Source organism: Natrix helvetica (assembly GCF_964273705.1).
Source record: "Natrix helvetica genome assembly, chromosome: Z".
In the NCBI taxonomy this organism is placed as follows: Eukaryota; Metazoa; Chordata; class Lepidosauria; order Squamata; family Natricidae; genus Natrix; species Natrix helvetica.
Genome location: NC_138554.1, coordinates 50,891,489 through 50,914,228, shown reverse-complemented (window position 1 = coordinate 50,914,228; position 22,740 = coordinate 50,891,489). Strand labels below are relative to the sequence as shown.

At 41.8% G+C, this 22,740-nt stretch overlaps 1 protein-coding gene across 2 annotated transcripts; it reads left to right on the top strand.

The window, feature by feature from the left end:
• Nucleotides 1-1,232: 1,232 nt before the first annotated feature.
• On the top strand, nucleotides 1,233-21,608 carry HROB (homologous recombination factor with OB-fold). 2 transcript variants are annotated; one of them, XM_081971188.1, is made up of 10 exons: nucleotides 1,233-1,409; nucleotides 5,815-5,865; nucleotides 6,121-7,272; nucleotides 7,938-8,021; nucleotides 9,172-9,312; nucleotides 12,751-12,859; nucleotides 13,744-13,829; nucleotides 14,534-14,683; nucleotides 20,455-20,632; nucleotides 20,992-21,608. In XM_081971188.1, exons 1-10 carry the CDS (start codon nucleotides 1,407-1,409, stop codon nucleotides 21,063-21,065), a joined length of 2,028 nt encoding a protein of 675 aa, XP_081827314.1. In that variant the 5' UTR covers nucleotides 1,233-1,406; the 3' UTR covers nucleotides 21,066-21,608. The 2 variants fall into 2 exon arrangements, with proteins under 2 accessions (XP_081827314.1, XP_081827315.1); XM_081971189.1 differs by lacking the exon at nucleotides 1,233-1,409 and adding an exon at nucleotides 1,460-1,549.
• Nucleotides 21,609-22,740: the final 1,132 nt, after the last annotated feature.

The following is a 22,740-nucleotide window of genomic DNA, read 5'->3' as shown; positions in this document are numbered from 1 at the left end:
TATAAAGTGGTGGTATTACTTCATGTGATTTTGATTCTATGCTTCTGTTTATACAACCAAATATTATTTTAGCTTTTTTGGCTGCTGCAGCATACTGCTGGCTCATGTTTAAATGATCATCCACTAGGACTCCAAGGTCCCTCTCACAGTTAGTGTTTTCAAGCCAGGTTTCACCTAATCTGTACTTCTATCTTTGATTTTTCCTGCCTAAGTGTAAAACCTTGCTTTTCTACACACTATTTTTTTGGGGGGGGGGATAGGATCCATTGTTCAAGTCTTTCAAGATTTTTTGGGATCCTGATTTTGTCTTCTGGGTTTTTAGCTGTTCCTGCCAGCTTAGTTTCATCTGCAAATTTGATGAGTTCCCCTTCTATTCCCTTATCTAAGTCATTAATGAAGATATTGAAGAGTACTGGGCCTAAGAGGGAACCTTGTGTTACCCCTTACTTCCCTCCTTGACATGGACATATCCATGTACTTCCTTGGTAAAAAATAAACAGGGAAGTGATTTCCTATTTGCTTTTTTCATTTTTAAAAAAATTCCTTAATTTAAAATATACCAGTAACTCTTTCCCACATCTTTTTTCAGGGCCAGTCAATGTCAGCTAAATGCTGCCACCTATTGATAATGTAGTTACTTAATAAAATCATAAGCATTTAAAGTTAGCAGACAGTGATGCCAAGCCTTTAAACTTACAAATGTGGTTATGTTGGAACAATTACATTTTCTCTTTGCAATACAGATAATTCATAGTTAATTTGTTTTTGAGTTCAGAGTAACTCTATTGGGACGTTGAAAGAATATTGCCATATAGTAAAGGAAGGAAAAAAATAGGATTGTACTAATGCTGATTAGCATGTAAGATAGTGTGTGTTAAAAAATTCAGTATATAGAAACCATATGCAGGCTGCACAATTCTGAGGATCGGCAAAGTAGTATTCAGCATCTCATCTAATTAGTTTTCATTTAATGATAAGACTGGATTCAATTAAGTTTAGTGATATATGTTTTGTGCACACGAACTTTTCCAAAACATAGAAACTACCTTCTGAGTGGGAGGAGGAAGCTAAATGCGTGCCACTGAAAATGAATGGATCATTTGGGCTTTATCACGAGCCAAACACGCGTTGCCACTTAGGTGGTCTCACAACTTAGGATCTTGTTTATGGTTGCGCAACCAAAGGATAACTATTAGAAAAAGGAGGCAGGACTTCAGGAAATGAAGCCCTGCCGCGCAGGCGTAATGAGGAAAAACGGACGTCACGCATTTCGTCGGCGGAGGATGGATAATTCGAATGTTCGCTACTGCGGCGTTTAAGGCGATGGCGGGGCTGCCTTTCGGGCGTTAAGGCTCGCTCTTCGTTTCCTTTTTCCCCGATAGTAACGTTGGAGCTTTTACTCTGCGATGGTAAAGAAGGACCGGCGTAACTTGTGGGGGGAGGAATTAAATATAGAGAATGACTGAGTGTCTATGAGCTAGACGGTGCCATTGGTTTCCGTGCAAAGAAACCGAAGAAGCTCTGTGGCCAACGAGGAAAAATCCCCCAGGTGGGATTTTTTCTGTTATAAGGTCAAAGGGTACAAAACCCAACGGTAAACGTAGAAACAATAAGCATTTGAATTTAAAATTTTAATTTGCCCCTAGAGAATGTGTGTGTGTGTGTTAAGTAGAGATATAAGGCAGTATGAAAAGTAAGTTTTGGTGTGTATTAAGATAGGCTTGTTATTTATTGGTTTAGAATTGGGCTAAACAGTCTCTTGGAAAATTTTTGAAGTGCAGCTGCAAATCTCTTCTATCAGTCATGCTGGTTGATATTGTTTGAAACAAAATGCCTAGAAGTTTCAAGGGATTTTCTCCTGATTTTGAATATTTAATATTGAACTTTGTGGCCACAAAAGGCACAATGATTCTCAAAATAGTAACTACATAAAACTAAGAATATTTTAAAATTTTCCATTGTCTTTGGTATCTTTTTGGGCAATGGTAACCATGAAAGTTTTTTGAGTAGATGGGCAGAGACTGAGCAATAAAGTGAAGGCTATGCCCGTAATATATGAAGGCCTTATAAAATTCAAATGAATTCTATCCTTTTTCATTGGGACTGTGGTTTGCTTTTCCAGAAGGGATACGCTGACTGCTGTTTCATGGCGTATCATTTTATGACATGTTTAGGTCGACTACTTTTACGGTTCTGTGAAAATCTATTCTTTTAATTTTATTTTATGCAAGCTTGGATACTGTTGCTCCTGACTGTTATATAAGCTACATATAAACCTCCCCTGTTCAAGGAGTAGTTGCTGTACGAATAACACCAACGTTTTATTATTTATTCATATTTATTTTTGTGCTGGTCATTTCCCCTATGGTCGGGTGCTTTTATTTCATAGTTATGGACATGCCAATGAGAAAGGGTCATATTCCAGTTTAATCAATTCAATTAATTCAATATCAAGGGCTAATTGTGTGAGTACAGTACTGTACTAGATTAAATACGGTTGATTTGGATCAACCTTGCTTTGAATAAATCTTTGGTTACCTTCATTGCAATGAAACCTCAGCATACGATTCTGGAAGCATATACCTATTTTGGACAATGGAATTGGAAAAAAAAGAAAATAGAGAATCTTTCTAAGATTGGCCACTCTGTTAAAATAATTCTTAGAGCTTGGGTATAAAATTGTCCAGGAAGTTCCCCCCCCCCCTCAAAAACATTGAGCAATTTGCAGGATTCCTTGCCTTGCTTAAAGTGAGTATTTATCATTACATTATCAGAAAAACATTGGATAAAGGTAGGGTTTCTGGTAAAATAGAATAATTTGGTCTAGTGGTCGAGGTCTAATGATTGAAGCACCAGGCTAGAAAGCAGGAGATTGTAAATTCAAGTCCTGCTTTAGCCATGAAAACCAGTTGGATGACTGGTCAGTCACTCTCAGTCCAGCTAAACTCATAGGGTTATTGTTGTGGGGAATATAGAAGGAGGAGGGTCTGTTGGATATGTTTGCTGTCTTATGTTATGATGATGATGATGATGAAGACATGTTTGTCAAAGGTAAGAATACAAACTAAGTAAGCAAATGGTACAGTATATCATAAATGTCCTAGAACCATAGGGGTTTCCCCCAAGACCCTTTCAGGGATCAATGAAATCAAATTATTTGCCAATTTGAAAAACAATGCAATATTAAAATTCCATCAAACTATTATGAGAAGTGGAATGTGTCAGTTTTATTTTTAATATGGTAAATATTGATAAATATAATAATAAAAATAGAAGGTCTGTGAGGCCCTCTCTATTTTTTAAACTTAGAAAGGTCTGAGAGAAAAAACGTTTAAGAAACAAAGCTCTAGAACAGTAGTGTCAAACTCAATTTCATTGAGGTCTGCATCAATATTTAACTGGGGGGGGGGCATGGCTGGGTTGGGCATGGCCAGCTGGATGTCACTTGTGTCAAGGGCACCTGTGGTGGGCCAAGCAGGACTGGGGGCATTCTCCTGCAGCGCTCTTTCAGTGAATATGGAGCTCAGGAAGGCCAACATGGCCAATAATGGAGCCTAGGAGAACTGCATGCGGCCCTCCCAAGCTCCCATTTTTGCTGGCAGAGGCACCGCGGGCCGGGCCGGGCCTTTCAATTTCCAGAGAAGCCCTGGGGGCCAGATCCACAGGCTGGCTCCATCCCGCAGGCCTTGAGTTTGACACCCCTGCACTAGAAGAATATTAGGACATTACCAATCAGCAGAATCACAAATGAATCATTGATCTGAAAAATATAAACAAATCTGCAAGAACATGTATGAATGCGAACAAATTCATTGTTTTGAAATGGCTGACTTGAAATTTAGCATTTAACTCACTACTTCCCATTATTTTAAAAATCCACTTGTCAAGGAAGTCTATTTTAACTGCTTCTCAGAAAGTATTTATTTAAATGTTCCTATTATGGTTAGGTAATGGGTTTGGATCATTTTGCCAGGGAAGCACTGGCTTTAATTCCATAGAAATGTAGCAGGACTACAATGAACAATTGTTAGAAACCCTCAGATATGTCGCAGTTTTCAAGGCAGTTCACAAGGGAGGAATAATCCAATTTTTAATAATATGAGAGATCACCAGTTACAGAGATGTCACAGTTACTGTAGCTAAAGGTGCTGTAGCCAATTAAGAGACAATTATCTTTTTCAGATTGGCATATTGAATAACATTATGAAATAAATGAAGCAAATAACAAATAAATAAAACAAAAACCAATTTTGGTGTTATCCCCTCCCCCCCGCACACACACTCTAGAATGCATATAATAAGACTCAGAGGCAAAGATAGAGAACAATTGAGAAAAGCAGAAGGCAGCAAATTATGCTGATAGAATGATATAAAAGGTGTTTGTTTTGTTCAGACGCACAATCTTTTCAATTCATATTGGTTCCTACTCAATTTGTTCCATAACTACTTCTTGAAGTTTTTATTATCATGTTTGAAATAATTTGTAAACTGCTAAGAATCACTTAGTTAGGTAGCAAATACATTTAACGATGATGATGTCATCTATATGTGTGTATATATATATATATATCCCTTTAAATAACCAAGATATGTTATATGGAAATTGATTAGACTATTCTGCTAATATTTCATATGTCAAAATATTATGGTTTCACTACATTACTTTTAAGTGATATTTCATGAACCTCACTAAAATAACTTAATGGTGTTTATTTTGCACTGAATAAGTAACGTCAAAGGATATTGATTGTTTATTGTCAGGTCCAAAAGCTTCATGCAATACAAAGTATCTGAGCATAAAAATAATGATTACTTTTAAAATCTATAAGTTATATTTATTTGGATAATTCAACTCACATCTGTTGCCAGGTCTGTGAATGCAAGTAAAGTATGGAGTCTATGGAAAGGTACAATGAAGAAAATCCAAAGGTGCTTTTCCAAGAGGCAACTAGACTTGGAGTTTTTGTTTTGGAGATGATTCGCTTCTCTTCCAAGAAGCTTCTTCAGCCTTTACTGGATGGTGGGGAATGGAAGGACTGTTGAAGACCCAAGAGTGAAGGGACATAGGGCAGAAAACATCCTGAAGTCAAGAAGGCTCTACATCCATTTGCACTACTCAGGTGACCGTGAGGACACAGATAAACTCCAAGTGGTTCAAAGACTCTCTAAAATAATGCACATTCTTTTTATAGCTGTCTGCAAGGAATATAAATCCTTCCCTTCCCCACCATCCAATCAGAGCTGAGGAAGTTTCTTGGATGAGAAGCGAAAGGTCTTCAAAGAAAAAACAAGGACGTTGCCTCCTGAAAAAGCACTTTTGGTACAACCATGACCTGGATGACTGAGAATCCCTATAGACTTTTAAAATGAAGAGAAATTCCTGCATTTTAAAATTAGAATTCTGTACAATTAGAATTTATTTTAAGAATACAAAAATTCTCATTTTGGATACTATTGATTAGCTGAATTATGAAGTTTGGTAGAGAAGTCTTTCCTTGTCTTTAAAATTATCTAAAAAGCAATTTCTTTTTTAGTTCCTTTGATTTAAGAGACATTTGATTTTCCTTTAAAAAAAAAACCGTGTTGCTAGATATAGTATTCTGTTTTTAACTATGATTATTAAGTCCCTAGGAAGCAAACAGTATTTTTAGCATCCCCTAATTATTTAGCAATTTCAGCTTGTAGTATTGATAACACAGGAAGTACAGCTTCATTATAACTTCTGATAAAGAATGTTTTGAAGTAAAAATAAAAATATTGCTGTGAGAAACGCCTTTAGAGTTAACCTTGAAAATTATCAAATTGCTCTTACAGGCATGCAAGCTCCAAAAGTTGTTTTCTGTGGAGGCTGAATTTGAAGATGAGGTAAGGGATCACTTCTGAATCATAATTTGAAAGTAGATGATGAAGCCAGACCATTGAAATAGAAGAAACAAGAGGTTTAATTTGATAAAGAAGGCCTAATATAGATTAGCCACAAAATCTCAAATGAAATATCACTGTTCAATCATTGCTTACTTCTGAGAACTTGAAATCCCCAAGCAACACTTTCAGAATCTATGTAAACAACTGAAATATCACTTTTCATGGCATGGCTTATCTTCTTTTTCCCCCACATAGGATTTCTTGATGGCTGTGAGTGATGTAGAGAAGCAGACTCTAGACACAACTTCTGCTAATTTAAGAGGTCTGAGACCACTTTCTGCAGGGTTAAGAGCTCCTGGCAATGCCTTCATGCCAGTCAAGGATCCAGGCACCCGTAGCTTTTCAGAGACTATGCCCCCTATTTCACAGGTACAAAACTGCTCCAGACTTCAATTTGGAGATGGTAGCTGCACTACTGAAACCAAAAACAACCATATGCTTCCCCAGATAAGCAACTTCAAGGTTCAAAAGGATCCAACAGGCTTATTAGCCAAGTGTGAATCAGGTAGCACTTCAGGCAAGAGATTTAAATTTGTGAACAGGCCTCCAGCTATATTTACCTCTGGGACTTCTCCCAGGGATGATATTGACAATGAACTTGTATTGGCTGCATGCATGGATTTAGAAGAATCTAGTATGTATCCAGAGTCTTTCAGATCTGACTGTGGTTCCGAGAAGCAGATGAGAGACAATGACTTAGAAACAATCAAGAAACGACAAGTCACAAACACAATGACGCCAATGAATCCTGTTGGATTGGATACTTCACAAATGACAAAAATTCGAAAAGAATTTGTTGATGAGGTCGTCAGCCATCTACAACCAATGGGAGTTTCTTCAGAGTCAAATCTGAGGCCTACCTCCATGGATTCTGTTTTTCCCCAGGCTAACTTAGGGATGAGCAACAGTATTGTCTCCCTTTCAAATTCCAGTATTCAGATGATAAAGCCTGTTCAATCATCTTTGGATAAATCCACTTCTGAGTGCAGCAGTCCTTCCTTGCCACTGATTAGACCCTGTTCTCCCTTTATTACAACAAGTACTCCTTCAAGGCTGCCCAAATCACGCATATTTAGCCCCAGCTGCTCTGACTCTAGAATGCTCAATAATGGTGGTCAACTCCATATCACATATGGTCCTCCAGTGGCAACTGTGGGAATCCCTCCTGTCATCCCTAAAGCCCCAAGTTTAGTTGCAGGTTCTGGAAAGCCTCAGACGCCTGTTCTCACCAATCATCTTGTCCGTTTGGTCACAGCAGCCAGCAAGACACCTCAGTCAATGGCTCATGTTTCTTTGCGAACTAAGACTCGTCGCTTCCCAGGACCAGCAGGCATTCTGCCTCAACAAGTAAGAGAACACTCAAGAGACTAAGTCTATATGTAAAAACATAGGGAAAAACCTTTCTAAAATACTTTAAACTACTTATATAAAATAAAATATTTATTCCAGCCATACTTTGATAAAAATCTATAATAGCTATCAACCATAAAAAGGAATAAAAGCTGTCATCTGCTGTCTTTACTCCAAAAAGATAGTTGGGTGAGTTGTCTTCATATTGGAGATTATTGAGGTCTGGATGGATTTAGTCTGCTGTTTAGGATGCCAGGAGTAATCTTCCTAATATGTAAATATTCAGAATGGCACACAAGGCCAAATTAGAATACTAATAAAATTCTATTTAGCTACTCTGTTCCAAAATATTTTGTGACTTAAAATTACTCTAACTGAACTGATGCCTATGCTGCCCTAGTAAACACCTTAGCCTTTATTGCAAACATTATTCTCTTGAGGAGCTTTCTCTTGTGTGTCTGTTAGATCTAATAATTTTAGCATTCTTTAATACCTTCAGCTTCTATATGTAGGATGACTTGAAACACAGAATTTCTCCAGTGTACCTCTTTAAGTATCCTAAGAAATCCCTGCTTCTATTTAAGCAATAAAGAATGAGGGCTTTTTTAAAATATCCATAGGTGATGTACATGTTTTACATTTTTTCCTCTTTATTTAAAAAGCCTAATGGGAAAAACCTGGATGAGATTCTTATTGCAACTCCCCAGATGCCAACTCACGGAGCTGTAGCAAAATTACGAACTGAGGTAATTTCATTTTGTCTTTGAAAATTTTATATTGGCTAGACTTAAGATACTAAGCTTATTAGCAGAAAATCATGCTGCCTCCAATCTGCTTGTTAGTCTTTAAAATGAGCCTATCGGAGTACGTCTTTTCCCCTTCTTATAGCTAGCAGCTGCATCTTGGAGTAAGGGGATTTTTATTGGGTCCATGAGTTTGGGCTAAGGCTCTTCATCCCACGTCCCACATCTAAATTAATTTAGTGTCCCATCCCTAACTATTAAAAATAGACACTAAATGTGTCATGTGATCCTGTAGATAAAGAAACCCTCTTGAAAATTTGTCCATGCAGGATAATTTGGTTCTATTGTTTGTGGAGATAATAAGCTTATAATCTCCGCAAACTAAAAGCTAAAAATGTTAAGCTTATTTTTAGGATGTTGAACTGAATGAGCTCTCCAATGTGACTGTTGTAATCCTGGAAAGTCATTAACAATAGAGAAAATCTATGGAAGAATACCTTTCACCTCATGGATAATCAAATTCAACTTTACCACTTTTGGAGCTAGAGCAAATGTGATAATATTTTCAATTGTTCAGCTGTAATTCTTGAATTATAACTTTACAGGTAGTGCTCGACGTAACAATCACTCATTTAGTTACAGTTTGAAGTTACAGTGGTACTGAAAAAAGTAATTTATGACCAGTTTTCACACGACCATTGCCACTTTCACATGATCAAAATTCTGGTATTTGGCAGCTAGCATGTATTTATGACAATTGTACTGTCCAGGGGTCATGTGATCACCATTTGTAACCTTCCTGACTGTTTTCCAGTAAGTCAGTTGGGAAGCCAGATTCACTTAACAACTGCAGCACAAATGGGGCACAACTCAATAACTGTCCTGCTTAGCAATGGAAATATTGGGCTCAATTGTGGTAGTAAGTTGAAGATTATCTATAAATACATTTTGTATACATTATTATTTATTTTCTAAATGCTTGACATAATTAAAGCTAGAGGAAAGGTGAATACATAGAAAGATGAATCAGTGTTTCAGATATATAACTGGTTAATGTATCACCAAAATAAATAATACATTTCTAAGATGAATATGTTGCTCTGCAGTGGGTTTGAGGTAAATCTTTATCTGGGATTCTCTGCTATTCCTTCAGGAAATGTCTATTTCCCAGCAAACAATAGAAGAAGAATTTGAAAGAGGTCCATGGGTTGCCATGAAAAATGAATTTGATTTGGATGAAGGAGATCCATCCTGTTTTCTTCAGATGTACAGCATTTCTATGGTACTTCGTAAGGTAAGGGGTGAAATTTGAATTAGTTTCGGTTTGAAAATTCTATGTCAATTGCAAGGAACAGATATATATTTTTAAATGGCTACTTTGTTAAATAATGAATAGTCAAAGAATAGGACAGCGATGGCGAACCTTTTTTGGCTCGTGTGCCACAAGTGTGGGGGAGCGCAGGGGGGTCATTTGCGGGCGTGCCGCGCCCATAATGCAACACGCAACCCCCCAAACTGCGCATGCGCGCACAACGCGCGACCCCCCCTAATTTTACATGCTTTTTTCGCCCTCCCCAGGCTCCAGAGGCTTTATAGGAGCCTGGGGAGGGCGAAAAGAGCTTCCCTCCCCCCCGGGAGGCCCTCCGGAGGCTTCAGGGACCGTCCGGAGGCTTCCCTGAAGCCTTCGGAACACATAAAACCACCCTCCGAGCAAACTGGAAGTGACTTCCGGTTTGCTCGGAGGGTCATTTTAAGCACTCCGAAGGCATCAGGGAAGCCTCCGGACGGTCCCTGAAGCCTTCGGAACGCTTAAAACCATCCTCCGAGCAACCCGGACGTCACTTTCGGTTTGCTCAGAGGGTGCTTTTAAGCGTTCCGAAGGTGGTTTTAAGCGTTCCGAAGGCGTCAGGGAAGCCTCCGGACGGTCCCTGAAGCCTTCAGAACGCTTAAAATGACCCTCCGAGCAACCCGGAAGTCACTTTCGGTTTGCTCGGAGGGTGGTTTTAAGCGTTCCGAAGGCTTCAGGGAAGCCTCTGGACAGTCCCTGACGCCTCCGGAGGGCCTCCGGGGGGGCGGGGGAGGCTCTTTTCACCCTCCCCAGGCTCCTATAAAGCCTCTGGAGCCTGGGGAAAGCGAAAAATGGCTTTTAAAAAGGTTAACTCAGCTGGCCAGTACGCGGATGCGCGCTGGCCAGCTGACAGGGCAGCGCCTCGCGTGCCCTGACAAATGGCTCCGCATGCCACTTGTGGCACGCGTGCCATAGGTTCGCCATCACTGGAATAGGAGATGATGCAGTATTACCACAGCCATACATTTAAAGCTCTTCCAAAATATTTTTCTCCTCCATTCTTGCAAAGAGACCGACCCTAAAATTCTCCCTTAGAAGATTATTTAATTAATTGCCGGCCTCCCTTGCTGGCCGCCTTGAAAGAGGCGGTGGTGAGGCCCCTGCTCAAGAGGCCTTCCCTGGATCCGGAGGAACTAGCTAATTACCGTCCTGTCTCCAACCTTCCCTTTTTAGCGAAGGTTGTAGAGAGAGTGGTGGCGCAACAGTTCCTACGTCACCTGGAGGAAGCAGACTATCTAGACCCGCGCCAGTCCGGCTTTCGACCCGGTCACAGCATGGAGACGGCCTTGGTCGCGTTGGTAGATGATCTATGGAGGGCCAGAGATAGGGGTTGTTCCTCTATCCTGGTCCTATTAGATCTATCAGCGGCTGTCGATACCATCGACCATGGTATCTTATTGCGCCGGCTGGAAGAGGTGGGCGTAGGGGCACCGTTTTGCAGTCGTTCCGCTCCTACCTCTCCGACCGGACGCAGTGTGTGTTGGCAGGGGAGCAGAGGTCGACCCTGAGGCCACTCACTTGTGGGGTGCCGCAGCGTTCGGTCCTCTCGCCCCTCCTGTTCAACACATACATGAAGCCGCTGGGTGAGATCATCCGTGGTTTTGGGGTTGGATACCATCTGTACGCTGATGATACACAGCTGTACATTTCCACCCCAAACCACCCCAACGAGGCCGTCGAAATGTTGTCCCGGTGTTTGGAAGCCGTCCGGGTCTGGATGGGGGACAACAGACTTAAACTCAACCCTTCCAAGACTGAGTGGCTGTGGCTACCGGCGCCCCGATTTAACCAGTGGACGCCATCGCTGGCCATAGGGGGCGAATTCCTGCCCCCCGTGGAACGGGCGTGCAATCTGGGCGTCCTCCTTGATGCCCGGCTGTCGATGGATGACCATCTGACAGCCGTGGCGAGGGGGGTGTTCCACCAGGTTCGCCTGGTGCGCCAATTGCGCCCCCTATTGGATCGGGACGCCCTACGCACAGTCACTCATGCGCTGGTGACGTCTCGCCTGGACTACTGCAATGCTCTCTACATGGGGCTCCCCTTGAGATGCACCCGAAGACTACAGCTAGTTCAGAATGCGGCCGCGCGGGTTATCATGGGAGGAACAAGATACTTCCATATAACACCATTCCTGCGCGTGCTGCACTGGCTGCCTGTGGTTTTTCGGGTGCGTTTCATGGTGTTGGTTACTATCTTCAAAGCGCTCCATGGCATGGGATCTAGTTACCTGCGGGACCGCATCTCACCTCACACATCTCTACGACCTATCCGCTCTCACAGGGAGGGACTCCTCCAGGTGCCATCCGCCAAGCAGTGCCAGCGGGTGACGCCTAGGAGTAGAGCCTTCTCTGTAATGGGCCCAACCCTCTGGAATGACCTCCCCCCCGATATTAGAACTACTAACGACCTCCACTCCTTCCGACAGAAGCTCAAGACCCACCTGTTCCAATTAGCTGGCTTAGCCAATTTATAGCTCCATCTTCCACCTCCTGGCAAACATTTTATTGGGAATTTTTTAAGGGAATTTTAATTTTATTTGTATTTTAACTAAATATTGTACAGTATATTTTCTACCTCCTCCATCTACGTCTATGTCTATGTCTATGTATTTGTATATAGTTTTAATAATGACTGTACACCGCCCCGAGTCCTGCTTAGGAAAGGGTGCGGTCTAGAAATAAAAGCTTATTATTATTATTATTATTATTATTATTATTATTATTATTATTATTATTATTATTATTATTATTATTATTATTATAATTCTAAGCTAACTATTTAAAAATAATGGGGGGGGGGGGATATTCTCCAAGTAATTTTCTTTAGCCCTCTATATTATGTCCTGTGTGTCTTCTATGAAGGATAGAAAATAAGCTATATATTTTTCGGAGTATAAGACGCACCTTTTTCCCTCAAAAAAGAGGGTGAAAATCTGGATGCATCATACACTGAATACAGCATTTTTTGCCTCCCGAAGCCCCGCCTCTTCACCAAAATGGCCGTGCATAGCCTTTAGGAGGCTCTCAGAGTGATCCTGCGGGCTGGGGAGGGGAAAAATGGGCCAATTTTTGCCACCACCACCCCATCCCCCAGGAGCACTCCATAAGCCTACTAAAGGCTATGCATGCCATTTTTTTGACACAAAAAGGGGTCTGTTTTTGCAAAAAATGGGACATTTTGGGAGATCTGCAGAGTGCAAAAACTTTTTTTTTTAAATTTGCCTCTTCAAAATCTTGGTGCGTCTTATACTCCAGTGCGTCCTATACTCTGAAAAATGTGATACTCCATCTCAATCGATTTCCTTTGTCAACTTCTTAATGGGAGACATTTTTTTCTTACAATTGAATGAATTCTCTTCCTTCCTTGGTTTCTTCCATTCAGGCAGCTCTGAAGCAACTCCCAAAGAACAAGGTTCCAAACATGGCGGTAATGATTAAGTCATTAATGAGGACTAATGTCGATGCAGGTGCTGAGTTCAAGGACCCTACTGGTAAGGATAAAAAGAGTTCAACCCTACTAGGCTGTTGAGATAATACTTTCCCTTGTAACTTACCTGGGTGCTTGTGTCATGTACAGTCACGTCTTTTACCGGCATCATTTTGAGTGACTTAGTTTTTGTGGATACTCGAGCAAAAGAGCCATTGCTCTTTTGATTACTTAAAGTTTATGCCATAGAAAATAATGGTACATTTCTCTAGGGATTCATTATAATAAAAGTTACGGGAAATTCATTATTACTATGCTTTTCATGGTTACAAAAGAAATATAGACAAGCTTTTCTTGAGCATATATTGCATGCATGCATGATTAGCCAAGTACTTCAGTACCAAGATGAATTATATCAAAAGCAGTTGAGCCACAAAAATTATCTCCAAGTTTCCCAAATGAATTATGTGAGTGGTTTTTGGCACTTAAGTCCAATAACATAATAGTTCACCAAATTTCAGTATGTCTCTGTAAGCTATACATTTGGGAGAATGTCTGCCTTTTGCCCACAACTGTTATCATAAAAAGAGAACCTAGCAGATTAAGAAGAAAGTCACCCAACTCCAAAAAGACTCTGGGTGTCTAAATATATAATCCAGCCTTCTCTAGAAGAACTTAATACAATTACTAACTATGCAACCATACTTATAGAATATATTGGACAATATAAACTCAAAACAGTGACATTGCCAGGCAATACCGTAAGTTTAAGCAGAAATGTATAGCATTAAATATTCAACTACTTATCTGAGAATAACTGCTGTGCTTGAGCAAATAACAGATTACATGCTTGAATCCAGTCCCTATATTCTGTACAAATTAGAATTACTGCTAGATTTTGATAGATTCTTTTTGTTGCTGTCATTTGTCTCACCTTTTCTCAAATAGGTGAAATGCAGGGCACAATACATCGTTTGTTGCTGGAAGAAAAAGAAAGTGAATTTAAAATTGGTTCAGTGCTTCTGCTAAAACAGGTAAGGAAGCAAGAAATTCAAGGCTGGATGAGCCTTGATAATTTCCATGCCAAAAGTAATAATATGTATGTAAAATCTTTGCATGTTAAATTTTTGCACTTGACTTACTGATATTTTCTTGGTATTGTGCTGTCGAGCTACAATATGTTTTGCAAAATTTGAAGCATATTAGAATAAGATAAAGAAAAAAACCAATTTCCTGCCCAAGAGGCTTGTAATGTATATTTTCCTGCTGTCTATCTAAAATCTCTGGAACCAGAATAAAGCAGATATTTATAGTCCGACAAAACACAAAACAAAACAATATGATTTCTTTTACAGCTTCCTTCAGTAAGAATAATACAATATAAATATTCTCAACCCCCATTTCCATTTGACATTTTTAGGCTAGATGTTTTAATTCCCTCCTGTTGTACACACATATATCAATTCTAGTTTGTTATTTCAATGCAATAGACAGAAATCAGATTATCCACTGGCAGTTATATATAACAAGGCTGTTTCCTTCCTATTGTTCTTTAAGATGCAAACAAGAAATGCAGTTAGGGTGACTATAACATACATAGATCATTTCAAGCATTAGTGGAGAGGCAAGATTTGGAAACATTTCATCTGCTGGGATCAAACTTTAGCATGTCTATACAAATTAGCATGTCAATAGTGCAACATATTATTGTGAAAAGAAATGATAACTGTCTTCACAGGTGAGCGTGTTCTCTCCATCCCATCGCAATCATTATCTCAATGTCACACCCAGTAACTTGGTGAAAGTATATTTACCTGGTTTCAGCAGTGGAAATCAGCTTCAGCAATATCAAGAGATTTGGGAAACAAGTGAAACTGTGACACCACAGGTAAGGATGTGATGATAATGACAAAAACAGTAATATTTTAATTATACACAAATTAGAAATATGATTGTAGGAAAAGATGCAAGAAATTTCATGTGGATAGATAGCTAAACTGAGAAGAACACATAATTTAAATCCAAGCGAGCTAAATTGAGACTTGTGGTAGTGACTCATTAATGAACAGCAGAAAAATACTATGCTCCCATGAGAGCCAGTTTAGTATAATAGTGCAGTATAGTAATGTAGCAAAAGACTGAGTCCTAGGCCTTCAGGCATAGGTGGGTAACTTTGAGCCAGTCACTCTTAACCCAACCCATCTCAAAGGGTTGCTTTAAAAATAGGACGGAGGATTAAGCATGTTCCCCATTTGAATTAAAATAGTCAGGATAAAAAATAATTATGATAAATATTTTTTTAGATCTTCTTTAAAGCATACATTATTCTATTCCAAACTCCTATATTACCAGTGATTCTTTCCCTATCAATGGAACCCAGGGAAGGGCTTGATCACTTGATGTTTAAATGCAGATTAATTTGAAGAAGGTGGCCTACAAGTATTCAAATCATTTAAAAAATATCTTGAATTCAAAATTGATCAACAGGCATAATCTGAGGTTCATTAGCGATATTATTGGGCATTCTACTACACATGCCCAAGATGGTGTCCTGTCGCGTTTGAGGAGAGCTTCGGGGAGATGATTGTCCTTCTTGGGCTTGCAGGGGTACCCTATTCCATCGTTGGTTCCAGGTCCAGCTATGAGAACTTCCTGGGACCTCGGGGATACCCTTGAGCTGCGATGTCCTGCCTTATAGCCGGAACATCATGAGTAAAATGGGGCGGTTAGTGGTGAAAGGAGAATGGAGAGTGTCGGCGGCTGCCGGCGTGGGTATGGTCAGCGGTGGGGCGGGACGCCTGGTCTGGGGTCTCTACAGCTGCCGCTTCCCACGCCGTGGTGTTATCCCGGTTGCTCCCCCCCCTTCTTATGAACATGATAAATTAGATCAGCGGGGAGGGGCTGAGGCAGCTGGCATGGATACTAACGCCAGCGGAAGATGGCTTCGGGAGTTGGCGTGGGCCCAGTTGGAGGGGGGGGGCTTCATTGTGGCCTCCCCCCGGTATTACCACCATTGCCTGGGCCACCGTACTGTGCCATTTGCCCCCCCTCCTGTGATATTATGGACTGGGTCAACGGAGTGCGGCTCTGGCGATGGATGTGAGTGTGGCTGGCATGGGCGGAGCTTAGCTCTTGGAGTCGAAGTTGGAGCAGCTGCCGCTGCTGCTGCCGCTGCTGTCCTCATTGCCACCATCACTGGTCGCTTCACCACCTCGCAAGCTAGCATCTGTTGCGATTTTAGACAGCTGGCCATTGCCCTTACATATTGTCCCCAACACTGACTATTTTTATGATGGACATAAGCTTCCTGCTACCCCCTTGAACACTGCCGGCTCCCACCCCTCGTCATCTCCTCGTTCCATCTCCCCATGATGTCATCCCGTTTGGTTGATGACACACTCTCCTCTATGCTATACTGCGACAGAACTTTATTCCCTCCGGGAACTCCCCCTTTCCCGGGGATGGCCTTCTGACCTATCAAGATGCTTCCTTAATGATGGATCTTGGGATCCTGAGAAGTGGCATGCGAAGAAGAGACTTCTTAAGGGTTTTTTACAGGGGCTTTTAAACCAAATTTTAAGGGGGGGAGTGGGGGTTGATTCGGATGGCTCAGACAGGCTTGGGGGGCAGTCTGCCAGGGCACAGGCCAGAGCTAACTAATGGGCGTGGGTTGGGAGGGCTAGGAAGGGTTGGGATTCCGGGAGAGACATTAAGCCATTCCATTGGGGGGTTCACCATCTCTACTGTTTGTGCGCAAGGCAGATATGGTGGGGACCGAGGGCCAAATGATGTTCGGAGGACGTGGGTTCGCTGTTTAAGAGCGATCACACATTCCAACCCTCATCGCCCTTCTCGCACCCCTGGGTGCTCGGGATTACAGGACCCTGGTCGCCGGCTGGTGTCGCTTAACGCCAGGTCTGTGGTACATAAGGCTCCCCTCATTTACGACCTCATACAAGAGGGTAGAGCGGACCTGGCGTGCATTACGGAGACCTGGTTGGGCCATGAGGGGTGTGTGCCCCTTAGCGAACTATGCCCACCAGGCTTCCGGGCATTTCACCAGCCGAGAGCCCAGGGAGGGGCCAGGGGGTGGCAGTGGTTATTAGGGAAAGTCTCAGACCTCAGGAGGTCACTGTGCCTCAGATAGGCGGGTGTGATTCCCTCTTTGTGGAGTGGGGCCTTGGAGCTCAGGTGGGCCTTTTTGTTACGTACCTGTCTCCCTGCTACGTTTCACTGGCCCTGCCGGAGCTGCTGGATGTGTTAGCTGGATTGGCGGTTGATTTCCCCAGGTTCATGGTCCTGGGGGATTTCAATCTGCCTTCCATTGGCGAGACATCCGAGTCAGCTTGGGAGTTCATGGCTTCCATGACAGCTATGGACCTAACTCAGTTAATTCAAGACCCCACCCATAATGGGGGACACACGCTCAACGTGATTTTTGTCTCTGGGCAGTGGATGAATAATCTAGATTTAGGGGATATTTCTATTCAACTCTTGTCATGGTCTGATCATTTCCTCATCAGGCTTGACTTCCATACCGCTACCCCTCGCCACAGGGAGGTGGAACCGACTAGATTGTTCCGCCCCAGGCACCCGATGGACCCCGAAAGGTTCCTGATGGAGCTTGGGACTTTTCCTGAATCCCTTGCTCACAACTCGACCGAAGCCCTAGTGGAAGCCTGGGATAGGGTGGTCGCTGGGGCCTTGGATCGCGTTATGCCTTTGCGGCCTCTGACCCGGTGTCGATCCCGGGTGGCACCCTGGTTTAACGAGGAGCTCCGGGAGATGAAACGCCGGAAAAGACGCCTAGAGAGTGGCTGGAGGGCCAGCCGGTCCGAATCTGATGGAACACTAGTAAGAATTCATATTAAATCCTACTTAGTGGCGATAGAAGCGGCAAAGCTGCAACATTTTCCCGCTCTTATCGCGTCCGCAGATAACCGCCCGGCCGCCCTGTTTAGGGTGACCCGCTCTCTTACTTAACCAAGGAACTGGGGAAGACCCCTTGCAGGGTAGGGCTGAAGAATTTGTTCAGTATCTGCAGGATAAAATCGCTCAGATCCGGACAGGCTTGGACTCTGACTGGGTAGATTCGGGCGAGCCGACGGGGATGAATCTTGAGGAGACAATCTGGGATGAGTTTGACCCTGTGATCCCCGAAGGCATGGACAGGATTATGGGGAGACTCAGTGCTGCCACTTGTGTGCTGGACCCGTGTCCCTCTTGGTTAGTTTCAGCTTCCCAGGAGGTGACACGAGGCTGGCTCCAGGCAATTACCAATGCTTCATTGAGAGAGGGGTCCTTTCCCACCGCCTTGAAGGAGGCAGTGGTGGGGCCCCTCCTTAAGAAGCCTTCCCTGGACCCAGCTTCTTTAGCCAACTATCATCCGGTCTCCAACCTTTGCTTTGTAGCGAAGGTTGTCGAGAGTGTGGTAGCACGTCAGCTTCCCCAGTACCTGGATAAAGCTGTCTACCTGGATCCGTTTCAGTCGGGTTTCAGGCCCGGGTGCAGCATGGAGACGGCATTGGTCGCATTGGTCGATGATCTCTGGCGGGCCCGGGACAGGGGCTGCTCCTCTGTCCTGGTCCTATTAGACCTCTCGGCGGCTTTCGATACCAGCAGCCATGGTATCCTACTGCGACGACTGGGGGGGTTGGGAGTGGGGGGCACCGTTTTACCGTGGTTCTCCTCCTACCTGTCGGATCAGTCACAGTTTGTGTTGACTGGAGGGCAGTGATCGACCCCCAGGCGCGTCACTTGTGGGGTGCCCAGGGGTCGGTTCTCTCACCCCTCCTGTTCAACATATATATGAAACCGCTGGGCGAGATCATCCGAGGTTTTGGGGTACGGTATCATCAATATGCTGATGATACCCAACTTTTCATCTCTACCCCAAACCACCCAAACGATGCCCTCGACGTGATGTCCCGATGCCTGGAGGCTGTGCGGATCTGGATGGGGAGGAACAGGCTCAAGCTCAATCCCTCCAAGGCTGAGGCCTTCATGGAAAAAAACAAAGTCCTCCTAGATAAACCTGATGACACTACACGGGACATACAGGACACGGGAGGTGCCGGAGCCCTGCTGGAGGGGGGAGAAGAGGCAACATCGAGAAAACTCAGATCACAAAAATGAACTAAAAATCTGTTTGATATAAAATGATTGAAATTATTTGAAGGTAAAAGGTTATATGCTGACAAAATACTATTAAGTAGCAACAATTTAATGTATTAATAAATGAAAGTTATGAGAATGGGGGGGGAGGGCCATTTCCTGCATAATGTAACTGTCAAAATTTGTAACTTTACCCACCATCCCTTTTCCTGATTATTTTTCTTAAAACCAATAAAAAATTTGTTAAAAAAAAAAAAAAGCTCAATCCCTCCAAGACTGAGTGGCTGTGGTTTCCGTCATCCCGATTTGTACACCTTGTTCCATCTTTGGTGATAGGGGGAGAAATTTTAGCCCCCTCAGAGAAGGCTCGCAATCTGGGTGTCCTCCTGGATACGCAGCTTAGTTTAGAAGAACACCTGACGGCCGTGACCAGGGGGGCCTTTTACCAGGTTTGCCTGGCACATCAGTTGCGCCCCTTCCTGGATCGGGATGCTCTGTGCACAGTCACTCATGCCCTCATCCTTTCTCGCCTGGACTACTGCAATGCTCTCTACATGGGGCTACCCTTGAAGAGCACCCGGAGGCTTCAGCTGGTCCAGAATGCGGCCGCGCGGGTTGTCATGGGGGTACCTAGGTGCTCCTATGTTACACCCCTTTTAGGCGGCCTGCACTGGTTGCCGGTTGTTTTCCGGGTGCGATTCAAGGTATTAATTATGACCTTTAAAGCGCTCCATGGCTTAGGCCCAGGGTACCTGCGAGACCACCTACTGCCACCAGTAGCCTCCCACCATCCAGTACGATCCCACAGAGTTGGCCTCCTCAGGGTGCCGTCGGCCAGACAGTGTCAGCTGGTGACCCCCAGGGGGAGAGCCTTCTCTGTGGGAGCGCCTTCCCTCTGGAATGAGCTGCCCCCGGAGCTTCGCATAATCCCTGACCTCCGGTCCTTCCGACGCACCCTAAAAAGTTGGCTTTTCCAGCAAGCCGGCCTGGCCTGTTAATTTTAAGTCATTTTTTAAATGTATTGTTCTATAAATGCGATTTGTTTTTTTGGATATATATTTAATTTCTTTTTAACTTTTGGGATGTGTGTTTTTTAATGTTGTACGCCGCCCTGAGTCCTTTGGGAGAAGGGTGGCATATAAATCCAATAAAAACAAAACAAAACAAAACGAATTATGATTGAGTGTTCTGCAGATAGTGGGTCTCAAATTTCAATTTTTGAAGCTAATGAACCTCAGATGATCTTTCTGAACAGAATGATACAGAATGGATGAATGATCTAACGGTAGGAGCATCTCTGATCTTTTCCTGCTATTACTGGATGGCATTTATGGTGTGAGGAAGTTGTAAATTGTTCTATTGTTACACTACTTTGCTACTGTAATGTTTACATTTCTTTTTATTCCTGTTTTTATTGTTGTAAGCCACTAGAGTTTCCCAATAGTGAGGTAGGCAGCAAATAAATTGAATAAATAAATTGTGCAAATACTTAGTTTCTTAGCTGTCTATGAGACGTTATATTAACATGCTGTCTTAAAATTATAGCAGGATCCCCCCATAGGTGCTGTGATTCTAATGGCTGCTGTGGATAACAAGAATATGGAAGGATATGAGAGAAATAAGAAGAGATGTCATCATGTATTAGCATCAAACGAAAGTCCATCATTATTACAAGAATCAGAAAATTGTGGAGTAGACAAATCCGCTGAGAGAGCTGACCTGGGTAAATAGAATGCTAAACAGTAATGGTTATCTTATCTGTTGTCTTTTGTTACTCTTCTCTGTGCTTTTAAAATGGAAACGAGGGAAGCTTTGCAGAGCTAGATAATGCTTGCAAAATCACATATTATCAGTCCACACATTGCACCTATTTATTTATATAGTTGCCCACCTTTAAAAATGATACCTTTGTATCTCTCTTTCAGACTCCTCCTCCCCCAGCCAGCAGCTCCTCCCATCAGCTCAGGGAACTTAAAATGCAATGGAGGCAATTCACTATACCTTTGTCCTCTGTATTCTAAGCACTGTAGCTCCAAGTGATTAATATATTGTTAAAAACTTGGTCTCATTTTGTCCTTGTAGATGATCTGGACCAGCTTCTTGGTGAACTCCCTGATGATTTTTTCTCCAGCTTGGAAGAACAGAACACTTTATGACAGCTCACTAATCCTAAAATATCTTGCTGGGTAGGATCATGGATGCATACCTGTGTTCATGAGCCTTTTTGCACCATGAGGTAGACTTCCTTGCAGGGGCACTTTCTTATCACTAAAAAAATCCTCTTTTTATTAGATGTAAGCTGTCCTTTAGGTAAAAAATAGATTGAGTAGCAAGAAGGTTGGATGTTAAGCTAATGCACCTTCTGTGCGTGGAAAGACTTAGCTGGTTTTTGGCAGAGATGCTATATTTTTGCACATTAGTACTGAGACCCTGCACCATACATTATTACAAACTTGTCTCGTCAGAAAATAAATTTTGCAAGGCTATTGGAATGACCTACAATGACTTTAAATTAACAAGTAACTGTTACTCCATTTGGTTTGAAATTGCCTTAGGTATGTATGTAATGTTTACTGTGGTGCTTTGTTATACACTGTTTCAGGCATAACAAACTGTTCTAACTGGTCTTCCAAAACAATAAAAACGCTTATGTTAATTGATACTGTCTGAAAAATAAATGTGAAAAATATATCTGTTGAAGTGGTTTCTGAAGCCTAACAAAAGATTGTCTATTTCAACATTTATTTATTTATTTATTTATTTATTTATTTATTTATTTATTTATTTATTTATTTATTTATTTATTTATTTATTTATTTACTTGATTGATTGTTTTTATCCCATTTTATTTATGGGAATGCACATACTGGTACATAATATTTGTTCTACTTTCTTCACAAAAACAAACCTGTGGGTTGGGTTGGGTTAAAAGATAATGACAAGTCATTTTGGTTTTTATACCTAAAGGAACTAGAGCTCACAATTTCTTGATTTCTAGACTAACACCTTAATCACTACACAAAATTGGCTCTCTTTTATTAATTTCTTCTTTCAGCTATTGCCTACCTCACTTGTAATAATGTGCATATGGAACTTTTTCAAAATGTTATGGAAACAGCTGGGTTTTTTTGTTAGGTAACGTCATCGTTTGAACTCAGGGTGCGGTGAAAATTGTAATATTTTTACATATACATATCATAGTTCCATTTTTTAAAAGTTACATATATTCATGGCATGTTCAAACAGAAAAAAAGTCTTGCTACATACAAAGAAATTCATATGAGGACCTCTATATACACAAACTCTTGGATATTATTACTGAACAATAAACCCAATTCTCATTTTAGCTTTTGGAATATTAGAAAAAAGTAATAAAAAGCAATATTTTTTATTATATAGTAGCATAGAGGGAAAAGGACTTTGGTTATAAATATCAAGACAGAGGTCAAATTTCATGCACTCATTCAAATAAAAGTCAGATTATGCAAAGTATTTGCAATGCTGAATGGATTGTTAAACATTCCAGATAAATTGTGTGAATATTTATCAAATTATGGAAACCTACCTGGTAGAAGTTTTTTAAGGGTCAGTGTAACTGCCAGATGAATTATGCGCAAAACAGTGTGTTTGTGGTGGTTCTTCAATATGCAATGTTTTGAGATGCTCCAGTGAGGATGATAATCTAGTTATTGCTCTCTGAACAAGGCATAGAGTTTAAAATATTTTATATTTATGAAATTATTCAATTCAGTGAGGTGCATAAAAGGTGCATTTTCAATTAGTTTCAAAATTATAATTTCTTAAACTTGAGAACCACAGGTAGAAAGCGGT

Coding starts and splice junctions, on each gene's coding strand:
- HROB (XM_081971188.1), top strand. Junction 7,273..7,937: donor CAGGCATTCTGCCTCAACAA/GTAAGAGAACAC, acceptor TTATTTAAAAAG/CCTAATGGGAAAAACCTGGA. Junction 8,022..9,171: donor TAGCAAAATTACGAACTGAG/GTAATTTCATTT, acceptor CTATTCCTTCAG/GAAATGTCTATTTCCCAGCA.